The 20,673-nt window shown below is 50.6% G+C and overlaps 8 protein-coding genes across 8 annotated transcripts; 5 read left to right on the plus strand and 3 right to left on the minus strand.

The window, feature by feature from the left end:
* Positions 1-584: 584 nt before the first annotated feature.
* Positions 585-1,938, plus strand: N7477_009059 (histidinol dehydrogenase family protein; the record flags this gene model as incomplete). Its single annotated transcript, XM_056970720.1, has 2 exons — positions 585-943; positions 999-1,938. 2 exons carry the CDS (start codon positions 585-587, stop codon positions 1,936-1,938), a joined length of 1,299 nt encoding a protein of 432 aa, XP_056817699.1.
* Positions 1,939-2,510: 572 nt separating this feature from the next.
* N7477_009060 (uncharacterized protein) lies at positions 2,511-4,175 on the plus strand (the record flags this gene model as incomplete). The annotated part of the gene is made up of 1 exon (XM_056970721.1): positions 2,511-4,175. One exon carries the CDS (start codon positions 2,511-2,513, stop codon positions 4,173-4,175), a length of 1,665 nt encoding a protein of 554 aa, XP_056817700.1.
* Positions 4,176-6,259: 2,084 nt separating this feature from the next.
* N7477_009061 (tetratricopeptide repeat protein) lies at positions 6,260-10,287 on the plus strand (the record flags this gene model as incomplete). The annotated part of the gene is made up of 2 exons (XM_056970722.1): positions 6,260-6,344; positions 6,473-10,287. 2 exons carry the CDS (start codon positions 6,260-6,262, stop codon positions 10,285-10,287), a joined length of 3,900 nt encoding a protein of 1,299 aa, XP_056817701.1.
* Positions 10,288-10,642: 355 nt separating this feature from the next.
* Positions 10,643-11,562, minus strand: N7477_009062 (DUF3425 domain-containing protein; the record flags this gene model as incomplete). Its single annotated transcript, XM_056970723.1, has 2 exons — positions 10,643-11,376; positions 11,433-11,562. 2 exons carry the CDS (start codon positions 11,560-11,562, stop codon positions 10,643-10,645), a joined length of 864 nt encoding a protein of 287 aa, XP_056817702.1.
* Positions 11,563-12,386: 824 nt separating this feature from the next.
* N7477_009063 (class I SAM-dependent methyltransferase) lies at positions 12,387-13,398 on the minus strand (the record flags this gene model as incomplete). The annotated part of the gene is made up of 2 exons (XM_056970724.1): positions 12,387-12,831; positions 13,256-13,398. The coding sequence occupies 2 exons, from the start codon at positions 13,396-13,398 to the stop codon at positions 12,387-12,389; spliced, it is 588 nt and encodes a 195-aa protein (XP_056817703.1).
* A 191-nt stretch (positions 13,399-13,589) lies between these two features.
* N7477_009064 (glycoside hydrolase family 43 protein) lies at positions 13,590-15,379 on the minus strand (the record flags this gene model as incomplete). Its single annotated transcript, XM_056970725.1, has 5 exons — positions 13,590-13,684; positions 13,735-14,178; positions 14,226-14,399; positions 14,451-14,907; positions 14,957-15,379. 5 exons carry the CDS (start codon positions 15,377-15,379, stop codon positions 13,590-13,592), a joined length of 1,593 nt encoding a protein of 530 aa, XP_056817704.1.
* A 658-nt stretch (positions 15,380-16,037) lies between these two features.
* Positions 16,038-17,791, plus strand: N7477_009065 (uncharacterized protein; the record flags this gene model as incomplete). Its single annotated transcript, XM_056970726.1, has 5 exons — positions 16,038-16,253; positions 16,387-16,788; positions 16,843-17,202; positions 17,255-17,584; positions 17,639-17,791. The coding sequence occupies 5 exons, from the start codon at positions 16,038-16,040 to the stop codon at positions 17,789-17,791; spliced, it is 1,461 nt and encodes a 486-aa protein (XP_056817705.1).
* Positions 17,792-18,485: 694 nt separating this feature from the next.
* N7477_009066 (uncharacterized protein) lies at positions 18,486-20,634 on the plus strand (the record flags this gene model as incomplete). The annotated part of the gene is made up of 2 exons (XM_056970727.1): positions 18,486-18,851; positions 18,913-20,634. The coding sequence occupies 2 exons, from the start codon at positions 18,486-18,488 to the stop codon at positions 20,632-20,634; spliced, it is 2,088 nt and encodes a 695-aa protein (XP_056817706.1).
* Positions 20,635-20,673: the final 39 nt, after the last annotated feature.

The following is a 20,673-nucleotide window of genomic DNA, read 5'->3' on the forward strand; positions in this document are numbered from 1 at the left end:
CGCAAAAGTTTCGCAGCAGCAAGACTTTGGCTGGTGTGTCCAAGCGAGTCATCATAGTGTAAGAATGAGATTCCCCCTAAGTCACCTAGAAAAGGGAGGTTCCTCGTTCCTTATTAACATGTGCCATGGAACATCTACCTACTGCGCTATATGCTACTATTAGGCCTCAGTAGTCCAAGTAGGACGCGACGATGGAGCTGTCTGTGCACAGGGCCAGACAACATGAACACTCGTCCTGGGAGTCCTCGAGGCATGGGCCAGCTGGAACGCGATCGAAATGAGGTACCCCGGCATTTGTCTAAGCCACTGATTATTAGTCCTCCGCAAGGTGAGAGGTGATTTAATTCAGATGTTTAATAGAACCGGTTCCGCCCACATTCCGAGACGCGAGCTCTCCACGCTTCTCCCGAATGCGGGGAAACATTGAGCTCGGAGTCGGCACCGAGGCCGATAGTCAAGCTTTGGCGATCTTCGTGTTGAATGATTTTTTTTTTTCAAAAATTTGCTATATAATGCGGAAGTGTACGCGTTGTCCAGGATCATCAAGAGAATCTCGCTCGCAGAACCCACAAATTTCTATCACGATGGTTTTGAAGTTGAAGCAGCGAAATCTGCCAAATACAGGCTCCGCACCTGTGACAGACACGGCCGAAATTGTGCGTACAGTCATTAACGACATTCGCGCCAATGGTGATCAGTCGGCTCGAGCTTATTCCGAGAAGTTCGACAAATGGAGTCCTGCAAGCTTCAGGCTCTCGCAAGATGACATAACGAAGATTATTTCGTCTGTTCCGCAGCACATCCTAGATGATATCAAGCAAGTGCAGGAGAATATTCGAACCTTTGCCATGGCTCAGAAGGCATCGATCAAGGACTTCGAAATGGAGATTCGTCCCGGGGTGCATTTGGGTCAGAAGAACATTCCGATCAATTCGGTTGGCGCGTAAGTTCTAGGAGACTCCAAGTTTGTATGGAGTCAAGCCCTAATGTGATTCTAGATACATTCCCGGCGGTCGCTATCCTCTGCTGGCCTCAAGCCACATGACGATTCTCACAGCCAAGTGCGCAGGTGTCCCTCATGTCACCGCGTGTACACCTCCAATTGCCGGAAAGATCCCAGCCAATACAGTTGCAGCCATGCATTACGCCGGTGCGGACGACATCTATATCCTCGGAGGGGTACAGGCGGTTGCAGCTATGGCGGTGGGCACCGAGACAATAAAAAAGGTCGATTTCATTGCTGGACCGGGAAATGCCTTCGTCGCCGAGGCCAAGCGCCAGCTATTCGGCGAAGAGATCGGCATTGATCTCCCAGCGGGACCTACAGAGGTCCTGATCGTCGCAGATGAACACGCCGACCCTTTCATTGTTGCCACTGATCTTCTGTCACAGGCCGAACATGGCCCTGACTCCCCTGCAGTCCTGATCACAAACTCTCAAAGCGTGGGGGAAAAGACAATCGACGAGGTCAACCGATTACTGAAGGTTCTTCCAACCGCCGACATTGCGGGAGTTTCTTGGGATCGTTTGGGAGAAGTCATCATTGTGTCAGACCTGGACGAAGCATACAAACTCGCCGATGAGTACGCCTACGAACATGTGCAGATCCTCACACAAAAGCCACGGGACGCATTGGAGAAGATGTCCAACTATGGCGCTCTATTCCTTGGCGACAAGACCTGTGTCTCTTACGGTGACAAGTGCATCGGCACCAACCACGTCCTTCCGACTCGAGGGGCCGCTAGGTATACCGGTGGACTGTGGGTGGGCAAGTATTTGAAGACAGTGACTTACCAGGAAGTGACCTCACCGCAGGAAAGTGGAGAACTGGGTCGACTATGTGGCAGAGCAGCTAGGGCAGAGAATTTTGAAGGTCATGCACGTTCTGGCGACGCTCGGGCTCATCAATATTTGGGAGATCAATTCGACTGGATCTAGACTCGCCACCGATAAGCAAGTGCAGCTTCTGCATGCAGCATAAAGTGTTTTAGCAATTGAGGAAGGAATAGCCTGAGTGGGGTAAAGTTTCCTACCTCTAAATGCAAAAATGGCAGATGCCCGGATTCTGGATTCCGATAAACCTCTCTACAGGGTCCGACATCCGAGTCTCCACCCGGACTCTTTAAGGCGTTCGTCGCGGGGTAGCGATCTTCATTTCCTTTCTTTATAATGCTCAAAATAGCGTATAACTTGACAATATATGAGGGTACGGTTTCACATTATCACTTTAAACCAAACTCAACCGAACCAAATTCCCGACCTTCGGCTAAGGTTATTGACGCAGAAACATCGCGTTGACGGTGTTTCAAACTTTGACACCACCTACAGGCGACGGCAGCGGCGCCAAATCCGGCCCACAGATTCACTACACTAATCGCGGCTCCTCTGCCATGTCATCTCTTTCTCCAGCAACAACATTAGACGGCATCAGAAGAGCATCCGACGACATAACAGTGCACCCACGAGCATCGCAGGATGTCACTGAACTATACAAAGTTCCCACATCCAGAATGCGGCACGATGTACACATGGGCGAGGCCCTAGAGAACCTCGCAAGTACCATGTCTGCAGTCGAGCAGCCTCCACAAAGCCTTGTTGAACTCGAATTGTTTCCCTCCCGACGCAGTGAAAGAAGTGCCGCGCGGGATTTAGTCTGTGATCTTTCTCCAGAGCCAGAGCGAATGCCCGATCTTGAGGAAGAGGCAGGCTCTCCGACTCGAACAATGTATCAAGGTGTTCCTCCAGAGATTGGCAGTTTTACTTCAGAGGTTTTATTTGTATCGGTATGCTCTGTCGGTCTTTTAATGTTCGCTTTCCTAGCGGGTGACATTACTGTCAATCAAGAGGAGTTAAAAGGAGCTCTGAACCTTACCAATAGTGAGCTTCCTTGGCTTCTTGGAGCGTATACCCTTCCTTTAAGTCTCTCTGTTGTGATTTCGGGCTCCCTGAGTGACTTGACGCCGCCGCGAATGTTGATGGTCGGGGCCTTTGCCTGGATGACCATTTGGAACATAATCGGCGTTTTCTCTGTCAAGCCCAGCATGGTCATTCTCTTCTACATCGTTCGCGCCATGCAGGGACTATCAGTGGGAATCCTTGTTTCCGGATCGATGAGTATCTTAGGTCGGGTCTACAATCCAGGGCGTCGAAAAAATCAGGTTTTCTCTGCTATGGCCGCCACTTCGCCCTTTGGCTTTTGGCTTGGGGCCATTCAAGGTGGCGCTCTAAAAGCCCATCTCGCCTGGATCTTTGGCAGCAATGCGATACTATCGGGGATGTGTCTAATCGCAGCCTATGTGACTATTCCTGCGTTGAAGCCCGTTGCAGACATTGCAGGTACCGAAGCACCGACGATCCGACAATTCGACTTTATCGGAGCATCGCTTGCAGTCTCCGGTTGTGTCTGCCTTCTGTTCGGTCTCACCCAAGGATCAGTGGAGGAGTGGTCACCCTTTACTTACGCCTTAGTGATAGCCGGCATTCTGCTGATCGTGGCATTCTTCTTCGCCGAGCATTGGGTTGAACGTCCACTGATACCTAACCGGCTCTGGAAGACGAAAGGCTTTACACCACTCATGGTGGCTTATTTCCTAGGATTTGGTGCCTTTTCCGGAGCCTGGCAATTCTACGCCGTCCAGTTCTGGCTAAGAATTCAACATACCGCACCGCTCACAGTGGCCTTTTACCTACTTCCAAATGCCATTGTCGGCGTATTAGCCACATGGGTCGTGAGTAAGACCTTACACGTGCTACCGGGACACTACATCTACCTCACAGCGATGCTCGCCTTCGCACTCGGCCCGGTATTCTTCCCACCCCAGACGTCAGGAACTACGTACTGGGCACTATCATTCCCAGGCGTCGCACTCGTCACCTTCGGGCCAGATCTCTCCTTCGCAGCCGCATCGATCTACATCACCAGTAATGTGCGCCGATCCTACCAAGGAAGCGCAGGCAGCCTGCTTGTGACTGTGCAGAACCTGAGCACAGCTGTTATGACATCTCTAGCAGATGCGATTGGAAACAAAGTGGATAAGACGCCCTCGGGCGATATTGGCTTGGAGGGTTTGCGAGCCATCTGGTGGTTTGGGCTGGCAGCGGAAATCATTGCGGCTCTTATTACTTTGTTTTGGGTGAGAATTCCCAAGGAGGAAGAGAAGGAGCATGTTCTTTAAGTAACTGGACGGATATGAGTATTGTGGAGACAGAACAGAGTGTGAGGCATCGAACAATATCTTGGTTCGATCATGTTCTATGCTATCTTAAGAAATACTACAAAGTTCCCTCTCGATTTAGTCCAACAGCTTATCTTTCGGGACAGCGAGTGTTACGGTCGTATATACAATACAGTACAATCTTGGGGCGTAATCAGCGTCACGAAAAGCAAGTCCCTCCTCCCATGATTGGCCTGTATCATCAGAACCCCACTTAGCCAATTATACGGTGTCAGCAACTTGCATTAGCGCTACCCAGATACCCACTCAAGCCGCAAATAAGAAATAGGACCGGAGTTTAGAGTCGTTCATACAGTAGCTTGCAAAATCGCCTTGCGCTTTTGCACACTCTCCTTCTTTCCCAATCCCACTTGCCAAGACCAACTTATTCCTAATGAGTTAGACTCAAAACGACCCCTGGCTAAAACCTTTTGAATGGTATGGTAAGGAACAAGACGATAACAACACGTGTGCGACCCCGGGTACCCCTCGTTTTCTGTTGCTCCTGCTGTTCATCGTCTTCCCACTCCTCACCACCCCTCGTTTAACACACAAAAATGGCTCCAAACTTATCCCCATCGAAGCGACAACTGATTTGTGATATGATCGAGAGCTATCTAACAAATACTAATATCGCTAATACAGCAGGATGCAGTAAACAGTCTGTTAGATATATTCGTTCTAACCTACGGTTGTTCGGCAGTCCGAAGGCACCCTTAATCCCCTCCGGCCGACCCAAGAGTATCGGCCCCCTTATGGTTGAGGCTCTCTGTGGACACCTTTCCGAAAACCCTGGATTATACCTCGACGAAATGGCGCTTTACCTTCGGGAGCATTTTGATGTCTGCGTGGCCAACTCCACTATCAGTCGAGCTTTGGCCGCGAAAGGCTGGTCCAAGAAGACAACCCGGAATCAAGCGAAGGAGCGAAACGCGGATTTACGAGATTACTACCTCCATAATCTATCGGAGTTTGAGTCGTATCACTTGGTCTTCATAGACGAATTCGGGTGTGACAAGCGGATAGGGTATCGGCGAACAGGTTGGGCCCCGCTCGGGGTCACCCCGGTCCAAGTGGCCAAGTTCCATCGTGGTCAGCGATACCAGATCTTGCCGGCATATTGCCAAGATGGTGTTCTTCTTTCCCGCGTCTTCCGCGGCTCGACTGATGCTCTGATATTCGAAGACTTCATCGAACAGCTTCTTCATCATTGTGGCAGATGGCCGGAGCCTAAATCGGTATTAGTGATGGATAATGCGTCTTTCCACCACTCTGAGCGGATACAACGTATGTGTTTCGAAGCAGGAGTCAAGCTGGTGTATCTTCCACCGTATTCTCCTGATCTAAATCCCATTGAGGAATTTTTCGCGGAGCTGAAAGCTTTCATCAAACGCAACTGGCAGTCGTTTGAAGATAATCCGGATGGAGATTTTCAAGAATTTCTGGAGTGGTCCGTAGATGTGGTTGGTGCAAGAGGAGAGAGTGCCGAAGGGCATTTTCGCCATGCAGGTCTAACAATTGAACACTGTTGATTGACCTGAGTAAACACATAGAGCTCATACATATACATTCAGTCAATAATGTCGGCTCCCATTTCACTCTGTAGAGTTCTTCTTTTGTTTTTCTAGAGTATTTAATAACAAGCCCTTACTTTAGGCAGCATTTACGTGTACCAGCATAAGAATGAGGCTGTTTAGATTCACGTGGATTGGGGACAGCAAGTTCGGCAATACGACTCCTTTGAGCCCCACCTTGCAGGCTGCTGGTGTCCAATAGCACGAAGTACATCAGGCAGTTTGATATCCACTAAGGCACATGACTCGCCGGGTTGCTTTTGCTGATGACTTAGGCTGATGCCTTAGGCTGAGAGCAAGGCGTTTCTGCGGTGGCAACCACTCCTCGTTAGCCCCCCGCCCCCTCTGTTGAATGACTTGAGTACTCAGCATTCGATCACTCTTATACCCGGCGATAGATTGATATTCCTGCCTGATTACCCTTGATATCGCAGCCACGGTAGTGGCATCTTACGCCAGACAATTTTCGACATGCCTATTAAAGATATGAAGCCGATCCCCGCAGCGAGTATGGCGTCCACATCGTTTGAGCGTTCAAATTCGGGGTTCCAGATGGGTGTGAACCACGGCTCGGTTACTTACCACGTCCATATGCCCCTTAAAGAAAATAAAGAGATAAAAACCACGCCTTGCAAGTCAACTAAAACCCTACATGAGACATCAGACTCACTAATTTCTTCTAAGTTGATCAATCTCAACCCCGTTATATAATCCCTTCCTTGGAAAATCGTCACTTTACTGGCCGTGAATCCACGCTAGAGGAGCTCAAACAGAAGCTTTTTATCCAAGCCAATACTGAAAAATTAGCCTTATTCGGACTAGGTGGCATCGGAAAAACCCAAGTTGCACTTCAGCTTGCCCGCTGGGTGAAAGCGTATATACCAGACTGCTCGATTTTTTGGGCTCCTGCTCTCAGCCTCGAGAGTTTCAAGCAAGTTTATTGGCAAATTGCGAACGAGCTCCAAATCCATCAGAACGCAAACGATGAAAATGTGATGGAATTAGTACAGGAGCATCTTAGCTCTGATAAGGCCGGAAAGTGGCTTTTGATTATCGATAACGCTGATGACATAGGCTTGGTTTTCGATGACCTTGATCAGTATTTTCCTTCTAGCAAGAAAGGTGTAACTTTGCTCACTACTCGTTCTCGCGAGGTGGCGATGTCTTTCGCAAGAAAGGATATCGTTGAGCTCCAAAAGATGACAGCAGAGGAAGGGATTGCTTTTCTTACTAAGATTGTCGGAGAAGATTCACTATGTGGCCAAGAATCCGCTATGCGATTAGTAGAGGAGCTGAACTTACTACCTCTAGCTATCGCACAGGCCGCTTACTATATTTCTCGGAATAATATAACGACCACGCGCTATCTCGAGCTTATGCATAAAACCGAAAAAGACCGGATGCGTCTAGCGAGTAGGGACTTCCGGGATAACACTCGCTACCGAAAAATGCCAAACGCGGTGACTGCCACGTGGCTTATCTCATTCAATCAGATCAAGAGCTCTGATCCCTCTGCTGCTGATTTGCTGGAGTTTATGTCTTTCCTTGAGCCAAAGTCAATCCCACGATCTATTCTTCCTACGCTTACTTCAGAAGAGGAGATGGATTTCTCAATTGGCACACTGTGCGGCTATGGATTTCTGACCAGGAGAGATAATAAGGGTATGTTCGATATGCATAGCCTTGTACAGTTATCAACACGAGTGTGGATGGCAGAGGCACAGAAGACACAACAGATTATCACGACTACGACGCAACATCTAGACGAGTGTTTTCCAACAAACGAATACACGAATCGTGAGACATGGAGGGAATACTTACCACATGCCCTTGAAATTCTCAAGAGAGAGGAAAGTAAAGATTTGAGTGAGAGGTACAGCCTACTTTCCAAGGTTGGAGATTGTGTTCTAGCTGATGGACGAGCGAAAGAATCCATCACCTTTTTTCACGATGTGTGTGTATGGAATGAAAGCAACTATGGTGAAGAGCATCCTGATCGACTGACGTCTCAGCATACGCTCGCACGGGCATATCAATCCAACGGGCAGATCAAACAGGCTGTGGAGCTACTTGAGCATGTGGTCGCGGTGCAAGAGAGAACGCTTGATGAAGAGCATCCTGATCGACTGACGTCTCAGCATACGCTCGCAGGGGCATATCAATCCAACGGGCAGATCAAACAGGCTGTGGAGCTACTTGAGCATGTGGTCGCGGTGGAAGAGAGAACGCTTGACGAAGAGCATCCTGATCGACTGACGTCTCAGCATACGCTCGCAGGGGCATACCAATCTAACGGGCAGATCAAACAGGCTGTGGAGCTACTTGAGCATGTGGTCGCGGTGCGAGAGAGAACGCTTGATGAAGAGCATCCTGATCGACTGGCGTCTCAGCATACGCTCGCATGGGCATATCAATCCAACGGGCAGATCAAACAGGCTGTGGAGCTACTTGAGCATGTGGTCGCGGTGCAAGAGAGAACGCTTGATGAAGAGCATCCCTCTCGACTGGCGTCTCAGCACGTACTCGCAGGGGCATACCAATCTAACGGGCAGATCAAACAGGCTGTGGAGCTACTTGAGCATGTGGTCGCGGTGCGAGAGAGAACGCTTGATGAAGAGCATCCCTCTCGACTGGCGTCTCAGCATACGCTCGCACGGGCATATCAATCCAACGGGCAGATTAAACAGGCTATGGAGCTACTTGAGCATGTGGTCGCGGTGCGAGAGAGAACGCTTGATAAAGAGCATCCCTCTCGACTGGCGTCTCAGCACGAACTCGCACGGGCATATCAATCCAACGGGCAGATCAAACAGGCTGTCGAGCTACTTGAGCATGTGGTCGCGGTGCAAGAGAGAACGCTTGATGAAGAGCATCCCTCTCGACTGGCGTCTCAGCATACGCTCGCACGGGCATATCAATCCAACGGGCAGATCAAACAGGCTATGGAGCTACTTGAGCATGTGGTCGCGGTGCGAGAGAGAACGCTTGATGAAGAGCATCCCTCTCGACTGGCGTCTCAGCACGAACTCGCACGGGCATATCAATCCAACGGGCAGATCAAACAGGCTGTCGAGCTACTTGAGCATGTGGTCGCGGTGCAAGAGAGAACGCTTGATGAAGAGCATCCCTCTCGACTGGCGTCTCAGCACGTACTCGCAGGGGCATACCAATCTAACGGGCAGATCAAACAGGCTGTGGAGCTACTTGAGCATATGGTCGCGGTGCAAGAGAGAACGCTTGATGAAGAGCATCCCTCTCGACTGGCGTCTCAGCACGAACTCGCAGGGGCATATCAATCCAACGGGCAGATCAAACAGGCTGTGGAGCTACTTGAGCATGTGGTCGCGGTGCAAGAGAGAACGCTTGACGAAGAGCATCCTGATCGACTGACGTCTCAGCATACGCTCGCAGGGGCATACCAATCTAACGGGCAGATCAAACAGGCTGTGGAGCTACTTGAGCATGTGGTCGCGGTGCGAGAGAGAACGCTTGATGAAGAGCATCCTGATCGACTGGCGTCTCAGCATACGCTCGCACGGGCATATCAATCCAACGGGCAGATCAAACAGGCTGTGGAGCTACTTGAGCATGTGGTCGCGGTGGAAGAGAGAACGCTTGACGAAGAGCATCCTGATCGACTGACGTCTCAGCATACGCTCGCAGGGGCATACCAATCTAACGGGCAGATCAAACAGGCTGTGGAGCTACTTGAGCATGTGGTCGCGGTACGAGAGAGAACGCTTGATGAAGAGCATCCTGATCGACTGGCGTCTCAGCATACGCTCGCACGGGCATATCAATCCAACGGGCAGATCAAACAGGCTGTGGAGCTACTTGAGCATGTGGTCGCGGTGCAAGAGAGAACGCTTGATGAAGAGCATCCCTCTCGACTGGCGTCTCAGCATACGCTCGCACGGGCATATCAATCCAACGGGCAGATCAAACAGGCTATGGAGCTACTTGAGCATGTGGTCGCGGTGCGAGAGAGAACGCTTGATGAAGAGCATCCCTCTCGACTGGCGTCTCAGCACGAACTCGCACGGGCATACCAATCTAACGGGCAGATCAAACAGGCTGTGGAGCTACTTGAGCATGTGGTCGCGGTGCGAGAGAGAACGCTTGATGAAGAGCATCCCTCTCGACTGGCGTCTCAGCACGTACTCGCAGGGGCATACCAATCTAACGGGCAGATCAAACAGGCTGTGGAGCTACTTAAGCATGTGGTCGCGGTGCGAGAGAGAACGCTTGATGAAGAGCATCCCTCTCGACTGGCGTCTCAGCACGAACTCGCACGGGCATATCAATCCAACGGGCAGATCAAACAGGCTGTGGAGCTACTTGAGCATGTGGTCGCGGTGGAAGAGAGAACGCTTGATGAAGAGCATCCCTCTCGACTGGCGTCTCAGCATACGCTCGCATGGGCATATCAATCCAACGGGCAGATCAAACAGGCTATGGAGCTACTTGAGCATGTGGTCGCGGTGCAAGAGAACGCTTGACGAAGAGCATCCCTCTCGACTGGCGTCTCAGTGCGCGCTTCAAGGCGCAAACCAGTCGATCAAAGCTCTTCCCTGAACAAGTCTGCTGTTCGAGTTCTCCTCAAACAGTATCATCTTATTGTTCTTTATGCCTTGTGGCAGCATTTACAAGAAATAATACAGCGGTAGTTGAGTAAGCCTGGAACAATGAATGTGACGGTTTGTTTCAATACCATGTAATACACCGATCCAGAAATAGATGATGAATTAACCGTATACGGCTAGTGATATCTTGGCAGTGGGGTTTGACAAAAAAAGAGTGAAAGCAAAAACGCAAGGCGATTTTGCAAGCTACTGTATCATGCATTCAATTGTCTTAGATATATCGGAATATCAATTTTTCACCACGCTTCGTTCGCCATGCGTTGGTAGAATTCATCAGCTCAGGGCACCCTCTCACCACCCACTGCCATTTCTTGAGGAATGCCTCTGTGAGCTCCCAATTCTTCACATCCCATGGCTCTCCCCACACCAGCAGCCCGGCATCGCCAGCCTCGGGAGAATTCCAGAAACCCATAATATCATGACAAAGCTCTTCATCATCCCAACCATCGCCCGCTTGGATCAGATTGTCGCGCATTTTCGGTAATGGGAAGAAATCGAGCCAAGGATGATGTGGTACCGTTCGTTGAATCTTGGTCGGTCGAAGGCTAAGTGGCATATCGGTAATGTCGATTGATAATAATGCTTCCTGGCTTGTGGCAAGATTGAAAGGTGAAATCGTGTCATCGGTCATATCATCCATATTGAATCCGATGCTTTTTAAATTATGTCCACACGCTCGGAAGACATTGACCTTTGTGAGCGTCAAAAGTTGATCGGAGGCGGGATCTCCGAGCATATAGCTCTGATATGCTTTCTCAGCAAATCGAATGAAAAGCATTCGTACAAGCCCCGGTGGTAGACAGCTATTGCCTTTTGTGTCTGACGGCGAGCTTGCAGAGGCACTTCCTTCAGAGGAACGGGACCCAGAGCGCACGACCGTAGTGGACGGAGAGTCGACCGCATTATTAGATTCCCCATCCTTTCTTGCCTGACGCTGGCGCCGACCTAACAAGCATGAGCATCACTTGTCGACAGAGTATCGGAGACACAGAGGAACATACGACGGGCCCGCTGATTAATCCGATTCTGGCGTCTTCGCCTCTCAGCGGGGTCTGTCAGGCCCGTCCAATCGTCAATGACGTCATCGGCGGGCGCAGGGATCGCCTGCTCAATCTGAGGTGGAGGGACCATGATTGTCAGCACTAGATTCACTAAAGATGTCGCTGGGGGAGTACGGCGTCAGCAAGTCCGAGAAAGCTGAAGATGGGAGGCGAGTTCCTTTATGCGGGCCGTGACGCCAATCCCCGTTACGTCGCCAACCAATGATATCTGCGTCTTGGCAGAGAAGCGTACGGACTTAGATAATCCGGTTTGGTATTGTACTTCATTTTGATTTACCTTACAGCTGAATCCACGGGTCAAGAGATCTCTACAGAAGACCTAGAAAATGAGATTTTTGTCGTAGTGTGAGACATCACAAATCTTGTTTCAGCTTGGCAATGACGAAGGTGTAGGTTTAGCATCTCAATCGATCCAAATTGTGACACGCTGGTTGGCTCGAGCTTTTCGCTTAACTATGTGCAGAAAGACCAGCTTGAGGCCATACATCAGTCATTCAAACGGGGTATACGAATGTGAAAAAACAGTGGGAAAGTTAAGCTCAAGGCATCATGCATCACAACGCATAGTTGTTTCCGGATCTATGATTGTGGAGCTGGACCAGGGTTTGGGCCAGGGTCCACGGCATGCAAAGGTTTTCGAGCAGTTACCACAGTGACCGGGAGATAAGCATGGGTCTGATAGTCACGGATACTGGAGCGCATCTTTGCTGAGATGTACTTGGGCCTGTACATAAGACCATTCCAGTACCGTGGTGAGCAGCCGAAGCATGAAGCCTTCGATCCCACTATCGACTCGAAATTGATTAAATAGTCCCAACGCATGCAATTTCGGGTCGTCGCTCCAACTGCTACTTGTGTCAATTTTCTCCGAGTCATCACATGTGGATAGAATACTTACCCATTCATCGGCCATTTATACCGGTGCTCCACGACTTCTTCAAAGCCAAGATTCCGTAACCGATCGGCACTCTCTTCCCATATCGTGAAGCTCTTGCCGAACTTCTGTCCAGCCTGAAGGACTGTTTCTCCCCACACGTGAAAGAAATGGTCAGAGTCCATGGTTGCATCATCGGCCACGGGTGTGACAGAATGTTCGACGACTTCGATGTAGCCCCCGGGCTTTAGCGCGTTCATACATTCCTGGAAGAATTGATCCCAATCGGGTATACAGCCAAATAACTCCCGAATATGAATGAAGTCGAACTTTGCTGGTCCGTACGTCCATGGCAATGTCATGTCATCAACTTCAAATGTACAGTTCGGCGGTACGAAATTCGGTTGAATTGGGGAAAGATCCACGCCAGTCACCTGGGCGCTCGGGTATTCATCGGCCATGTCACTATAAGGTAAATGATATCAGTCTTTTCCAGGGAAGAAAAGTAAACGTGTTTCACATACATGGCCCATATTCCCGTTCCAGTACCGACATCGAGGATTTCCTGTCCAATCAGAAGGCGAACAGATAGTTTTCATGCAGGGCAAAAATACCTGTGGTTGTCGCAAGGGTGCTAGATGTAATTTCCCATCCAGAGTAATTAAATACATATCATGCGCGAGGTTCTGCTGCTCGTTTGCACTATCATCATTGGGTCCCTGTACCTGTCAATTCAAAGCGGGCCAGTAGATCGAAACTCGGGACCCCACGCACCCAGTAAGCACCGTCTCGAAAAGCGTGGTACCGTCGTCCAAACTCGAATCTATAGGCGATCATGTGATCCGATAGACTTTGAGTATCATCGGGTAGAATTGGATCGTCACCATACGCTGAGTCGCTGTCACTTTCGGCCAGCTGCAGGTATATGGGTGGAGCGGGCTCGGCGGGACGAGTCAGGAGGTCCGAACCGAGGCCGGAGCCTAGTTGCTCGGGGGACGTTTCGCCATCCTCGACATCTGGGGGTGTACTCATGGCTGACTACCGTCGACAGCAGCATCATTCGTCCTAGGAGAGAAATGAAAGGAAATCCCAGACGATCGGAGTCGCGCTTACGGGGCAACGCAACAAACACGTGATCAGAACCAGTTTGCTGGGTTCTACTCGCTTGGCTAGATCGATTTCACGATTCTCATTATGGGCTTAATTGATGCTATAGATCTATCTCATTGCTCGAGCTCTCGAAATTGTGCATATGCAAAGTCGGCGGGAGTCAAGCACTTTTGCCGCTCCCCGAAAGCGTAAAGCCCCAGCATCATTCCTATCTACTTGTTAGTATGCAGCCTCAGCCTTTTTCCGACATGACGTTACCCGTAAAGGAAGCACCGACTGGTGGCGCTCTAGTTGCAGCTTGATTCGACACACTGCCAATCCATTCGACGTGGTTTGTCGATTCACGATATCCAAAACGATACTCGTTGCCGCATTCCACCACAAGTACAACAGTTGACGAGTTCAACTTCCGCTCTACTTTATCCCCTTCCGATGGTCGAAAATGAATCACTCGGTTGTTCCCTCGTTTTCGAATGCCGATACTGCTATAGGTGAAATAATTCCACCAGCAAACCGTACCCGCTTCTGTGTAATCAGAAATCGGCTCAAAGGTTAACTCAATTTCCCAAGTACAGTAGCGGTGGGTTTGTTTGCGTAAAAACAAGGTGGGACAAGCAGGGATAGAAAGGTTGTAAGGTCCACCATAAAGGCGGAGATTGTTAGGTCGCTCTGTGAGTGAATAGTCGACCGTGAAAGGCGTATCTGCATTGAGATCAGCCATGATGTGAGTACAGCTCCGATCACCTTACTCTTCCGATACCATCCAAGTTGCATTTTGGGGCTGGTGAAATCATCTCTCCAAGAGACGGGCTTTATATGTTGGTAAAGACCTGGCCCGACCGACTGGAGTGCGATCTTATGGCCGCGATTCAAAACTGGCCAGTCATTGTCCCACTCAACTGTAACGAGGAAAGTCTCACGCCCTGATCGAGTTAGTGGGATCTGGTAAGGATGAGAAGTCAGAAGTCACCAACCTAGCACGGATTCTTCCCATTCTCCGTCTCGATGCATAGGTCGCACACCCAAAAGCACTGCCCACCACTGCCCGTTGACGTCTTCGACCAAATCAGCATGGCCAGTATTTTGCACTTCATCTTCCACACCATTGTGCCAGAGCGGATTTTTTGGACCAACTTCCCAGGGTCCAAAAGGTCCACTCTCACTGCGACACACCCATTCGCTGTGTCCACTCTCAGTGCCTCCTTCTGCCGTGAACAAGTACCAGTAACGACCACGCTTGAAGATATGCGACCCTTCTGCAACACCAGAAGATGACTCGCGAATTAGCTTCGGCTCCGAGGTCGAACGTCCGGTATGCAGATCCACGGTACAGACATGGATGGCAAAATCTTTGAGCCTAGCTCCGGGCGTTGGTTCGAGTTTACGATAAGTGGACGATAAATAAACCGTCCCATCGTCATCCCAAAAGAGCTGTTCGAGTTACTTCCAATTCATGATTCTGCGGAAGGAAAAAACTTACATCCTGATCAAACCCAACCTGATCAAAGTATACGGGATCTGACCACGAATCCTCATCCCAGATATTAGTCGTCCTGATATAGAATCCTTGTGGCCAAACCCGATCATCCTGTTGTGGTCTGTACCGCTGAAAACTAGCAGCAACAATGTAGAAAACACCCTGATGGTACCGAATAGTCGTAGCCCACACACCACCTCCAGGCTCTGGCGTATGGATTTGAAGCTGCGAGGGTCTCGTAAATGCATGACCGATTAAATTCCATTGAATAAGATCATGGCTATGGTATATCGGAGCGCCGGGGAAGTATTCGAATGTTGAAGTCACGAGGAAAAAATCACAATCTACTCTGATAATAGAAGGGTCTGGGTTGAACCCAGGGATGATGGGGTTCGTGAAACTCATAATCTTGTCTTGAGTGTTCATACAATTTCACTTTCTGATCAGATCGTGCAGGTTCTTAAATGCGGAGAAACTGCGGAATTATGGGGGTTAAGCAGTTTGATTGGTGGATAATTGGTGGATAATTAGTTCATGTCCGAGTTTGAAAAGGAAGATTAGGTCAAAGCTACATTCGAATGAAAGGCGCGCGATGAATTAGGTTCTTGCATGTTTGTAACAGGCCAGATCTGTTTGAGTACGTTCATAAAGAAGGCAGCTGCGTTCAAACATGCTTTTTGGTCACTTTAGATGAGTAGACTCCGAAAACGGAGGCTTAAGAGTGTCCAATTTTAGATTCACTCGACTTTGCTCCTCAACATCCAGTGCGCTCTTTCATTTACCCACTACACTAGCCTTGATTCAATTCAAGAACTCCCAGGTCAGATAAGGTATTCTGAATATTTGAATCGCTACGAATCTCGCTACGAATCTCGCTAGGAACCCCGCGTCCGCACGTGATGGCCAGGGTCTCGACCCACGGCAAACCCTCCGATGCCAAGCATCTCCGCATGGACAAGTGGCCCTTGACTCAATCGAACAAGTTCGAGTCAGGTTTCAATTCAAGGCTGCAGAAACCTCATCCTTGTGTGCTCGCGTTTTGCCCTCGGGAAGACCCCTCTTTCGCTGGTAACTAACATTTAATATGGCCTCAACCTGTATACAACAGGAACAGTCGCACGATACAAACATCACTCTTGAGGCTCTTCCTCGAGAGACTCCAGGCGCAGAATCTTTTGCTGGTGACTCACATAGCTTCCTAGCACTGGAAAAGTGGAATCATCCTCGTATAAATGTCTATCGCTCTTTCTCAACCTTTTGGAGTTTCCTGGTTATGGGGGCGAATGATGCGGCGTATGGTGTAAGTGCTACTTCTTGACGATGCGATCCAGGCTTGCTAAACGGGGTTTTCTTTTCATGTTTAAAGGCTTTAATTCCATATGTAAGTTCTCCTTGCCTGAAAAAAAATAATCTTCCAGTTGACGAGTACCCAGCTCGAAACGTACTACAATCTGTCATATACGATCGTATCACTTGTATTCCTATCACCTCTGGTTGGATATACCCTTGCAGCCTTTCTGAATCACCGAATTCACACCAGCTTAGGTCAGCGTGGCGTGGCCTTTATAGGACCTTGTTGCCATCTGATCGCCTACGTCGTGAATTGCACACATCCACCGTACCCTGTACTCGTGGTCGCATTCATTTTCGCTGGCTTTGGAAATGGTCTCGAAGATGCCGCATGGAATGCCTGGATAGGTAACATGGCTAATGCCAACGAGTTGCTCGGGCTTTTGCATGGTGTATATGGTGCTGGTGCGGTCCTGAGTCCATTGATCGCCACTTCCATGATCACCAGAGCGAACCTACCCTGGTACAATTTCTATTATGTCATGGTGAGCCCTTCTATTTTCATCTCAGGTGAATGTTTTTTGAGTCCCTTTTTCCAGGTTGGATGCGCTGTCGTCGAGCTTGTGGTGTGTGGTACTTTCTTCTGGGAGTCTACGGGCGCAGTATTCCGTGCAGCCAACTCCCACTCAGTCGGAGATAATAACAAAGGCAGCCTTAAAAACGCCCTATTCAAGCGCCCATCGGCCCGTGTCACCTGGTTATGTGCTCTGTTTCTGCTGGGTTATGTTGGAGTGGAGGTTGCACTGGGTGGTTGGATTGTCACCTATATGATCCGGGTTCGACACGGGGCTCTATTCGCTAGTGGCATGACGGCCACCGGTTTCTGGCTGGGTATAACTGTCGGTCGAGTCACTTTGGGATTCGTCACCCCACGAGTGGGCGAGAAGATAGCGATCGCAGTAAGGCCATTGCGAGGCGATTCGGAGACGAAGCTAACCGCCACGTCTGTAGGCTTATATTGTGCTGTCCATGGCGTTCGGTCTAGTACTGTGGCTGGTGCCTCAATTCTACGCGTCTGCCGTGGCCGTCTCCCTGCAGGGTTTCTTCCTGGGCCCTCTGTTCCCAGGCGCAGTCGTGATGATTACGAAGCTTCTTCCGCGACACCTCCACGTCAGTTCGATCGGTTTCACTGCCGCATTTGGAGGCAGCGGAGCAGCCATTCTACCCTTTGCCGTAGGAGCGTTGGCACAAGCCAAAGGAGTCAGCGTGTTGCAGCCGTTCATTATTGCTCTATCAGGAGCCATCTTCCTCGCGTGGCTGGGATTACCGCGGGTGTCGAAAGTGCGACGGAATGAATAGGTTGAAGTGTGTTGCCAGATCGAGATAATTTTCTAGCTCGTGCCTTTCACAAGCGTCCGCGTCAAGGATCTAACATGTGAAGATCGGGATCGATCTTCTTATCTGATCCGAGTTGCATTTAAACTCCCGAACTGCGCCTCCGATGACCCTACATCTCTCGTCGCATGTCCTCCGATTCACATGCTGTAAAATGAAAAGGAGTCAATTTGAAACGGAAATTGATGCTCACATAAGCCATGCTTCCCTTAATTGCGCGTAAACTTGATCTCTTTGGGTACGACGGTGATTCCCGACTTTCGGAAAGGCATAGGGGAGATATGACAGAGATCAGGGGTACGTATAGGATAGGCAGGCATAGGTAGCCACGCGGTAGAGACAGTAGTGATGATGGGTGAACCTAAGAACACATACCGAGGTCACTTTTTCCCCTAAACTCGCGGACGAATCCAACATGGCAAACTGGCCGGAAGCCGCCGCATAGCACAAAAGCGCTGATCGCCACTGTCGGCGACGATCCCACTAAACCCGAGTTTGTATGTTGGCTGACTTCGGGACTTGTCCTTCCGACACCAGTAAACAAGTCAATAAATCGCAAATAGAGCAGAGCAAATGGAGGAGCCTCAAGCGGGGATATATGTCTCCCTTATGTTATTCTTCTCTAAAGCAAATGGCTTTACAGAGCGACTTCGGCGTTTGTCGGCCAGTCGCACTTTCCCGATTGGGCGAACTCAACTGGGCCTCGGCTCTTTCCTTTTTCGGCGACTACTTTGGCCCGAGGCCTGGAGAACGTCACCGGGGACCCCAGAAACATAGAGTCTATTATAATCTCACCCCCCCACGTTAATTCCTTTCTCCATTCCTCCCAATCCATACCCTCCACATTATGCCTTCCCCTCCTCCTGACTGGGTCAAGGCCCTCAAGCCCTCGGGCCCGCAGGGCTCCGAACTGCTCGCTGCAGAGCGCGCGCAGTCTAACATCAACATCGACAAGCTGTCCGAATTGCTACACACTAGGGAGGCTTTGGACCGACAGAAGAAGCTTCTTACCTTGCTCGAGCCTGAGAAGGTGTTCGACAAGTCTCAGAACCATACTCTCGGTCGCGTCGAGCGCCTGCAACGGTCGCTTGCTAAGGCCAAACGTCTGCAACAGCTGGCCGAGCAGAACAAGTGGTCAATGGAAGAGCTTCACGCTGCCAATGAGCTAATCGGAGAGCCTACTCCTTATGGATTGCACGCAAGCATGTTCCTGGTATGTATTTCAATAATTGGAAACCACCCTGAAGTCCGCGGCTAACCGTTCTGTCTCTCAGGTGACTCTACGTGAACAGGGCTCCCCCGAACAACACAAGGTCTTCCTCGAACGCGCCGAGAAATATGAGATTATTGGCTGTTACGCCCAGACTGAATTGGGCCATGGCTCCAATGTCCGTGGTCTTGAGACTACTGCCACCTGGAATCAGGAAGACCAGACCTTCACCATCAACTCCCCTACATTGACTGCCTCCAAGTGGTGGATTGGCTCTCTTGGTCGCACTGCCAATCACGCCGTGGTGATGGCTCAACTATTCATCGGCGGCAAGAACTTCGGTCCCCACCCCTTCGTCGTGCAGGTCCGCGACCTCGAGACTCACCAGCCCTTGGAGAATGTCTATGTCGGTGATATTGGTCCCAAGTTCGGCTACAACACCATGGACAACGGCTTCCTGCTGTTCAACAATGTCAAGATTCCTCACATTAATATGCTGGCCCGCTTCTCCCGTATTGAAAAGGAGACTGGCAAGTACATTCGCCCCGCGCTGCCGTCTTTGGTCTACGGCACCTTGACCTGGGTGCGCTCGAACATCGTCCTGCAGTCCGGTGGTGTCCTAGCCCGCGGTGTTACCATTGCTACTCGTTATGCTGCTGTCCGCAGACAGTTCCAAGACCGCGACGCGGAGCCCAGCGCTGGTGAGAATCAGGTCTTGAACTACAAGATGGTGCAGGTCCGTCTTTTGCCCCTTTTGGCCTCCATGTACGCCTTGCACTTTACTGGTCGCGGTATGATGCAGTTGTACCAGGAGAATCAGGATCGTATGAAGGCGGCTGCTTCTCCTGGACAGAGCTCACGTGGCCCTGGCCCCGAGGAGCTCCGCGCCGGTGCCGACCTGCTAGCAGACTTGCACGCCACCTCTTGCGGTCTCAAAGCCCTTGCTAGTACCACTGCCGGCGAAGGTCTCGAGGTCTGCCGTCGCGCTTGCGGTGGCCACGGCTACAGCAGCTACAGTGGTATTGGATCCTACTACGCTGACTACCTGCCCACTCTCACCTGGGAGGGTGACAACTACATGTTGACCCAGCAGGTCGCTCGCTACCTGCTCAAGTCCGCCCGCGCCGTGCTTTCTGGCAAGTCTGCGGACAACGACACCGCCCGTATCCTCAAGTCCTACCTCGACCGCCGAGACAAGGGTGCTTCCTTCGATGTGCTCGAGGAAGACAAAGATATTGTAGATGCCTTCGCATGGCGCACAGCCCACCTGACTTTCGAAGCGTTGAAGCACCGTGATGCTGAGAAGCGCTCATGGAACAGCCTGCTGGTCGACTTCTGGCGTCTTTCCACCGCCCACTCCCAGTATATGGTGGTCCGCAACTTCTACGAGGCCGTATCCTCCCCCCAACTCTCCCAGGCCTTGGATCCCGAGACCAAGACACTCATGCATGCCCTCTTCCGCCTCTACGCCCTGCACACCCTTGAACGCGAAGCTGCTGAATTCTTCTCCTCCGGCGCCGTCACCGTGCGCCAGATTACGCTCACTCGCACCACGGCCGTGATGAAGCTCTTGGACGAGATCCGTCCCCACGCCATCAGCCTTGTGGACGCCTGGGCCATTCCCGATTGGCAGCTAGACAGCAGTCTTGGTCGATCGGACGGCAAGGTCTATGAGGACTTGTTCCGTCGCGCTAGCCAGGAAAACCCGGTCAACGACCTGGTGTTCGACCCCTATCCTTGGAACGAGGCACTTCTTAAGAACCAGCCTCCCAAGAGCAAGCTGTAAAGAGTTATGCTATCTTCTTTTCTGATTCCCGATCAACTG

The sequence above is a fragment of the Penicillium maclennaniae genome (genome assembly GCF_028827695.1).
Source record: "Penicillium maclennaniae strain IBT 15551 chromosome Unknown utg000008l:1.0-3552695.0:1.0-3555053.0, whole genome shotgun sequence".
NCBI lineage: Eukaryota > Fungi > Ascomycota > Eurotiomycetes > Eurotiales > Aspergillaceae > Penicillium > Penicillium maclennaniae.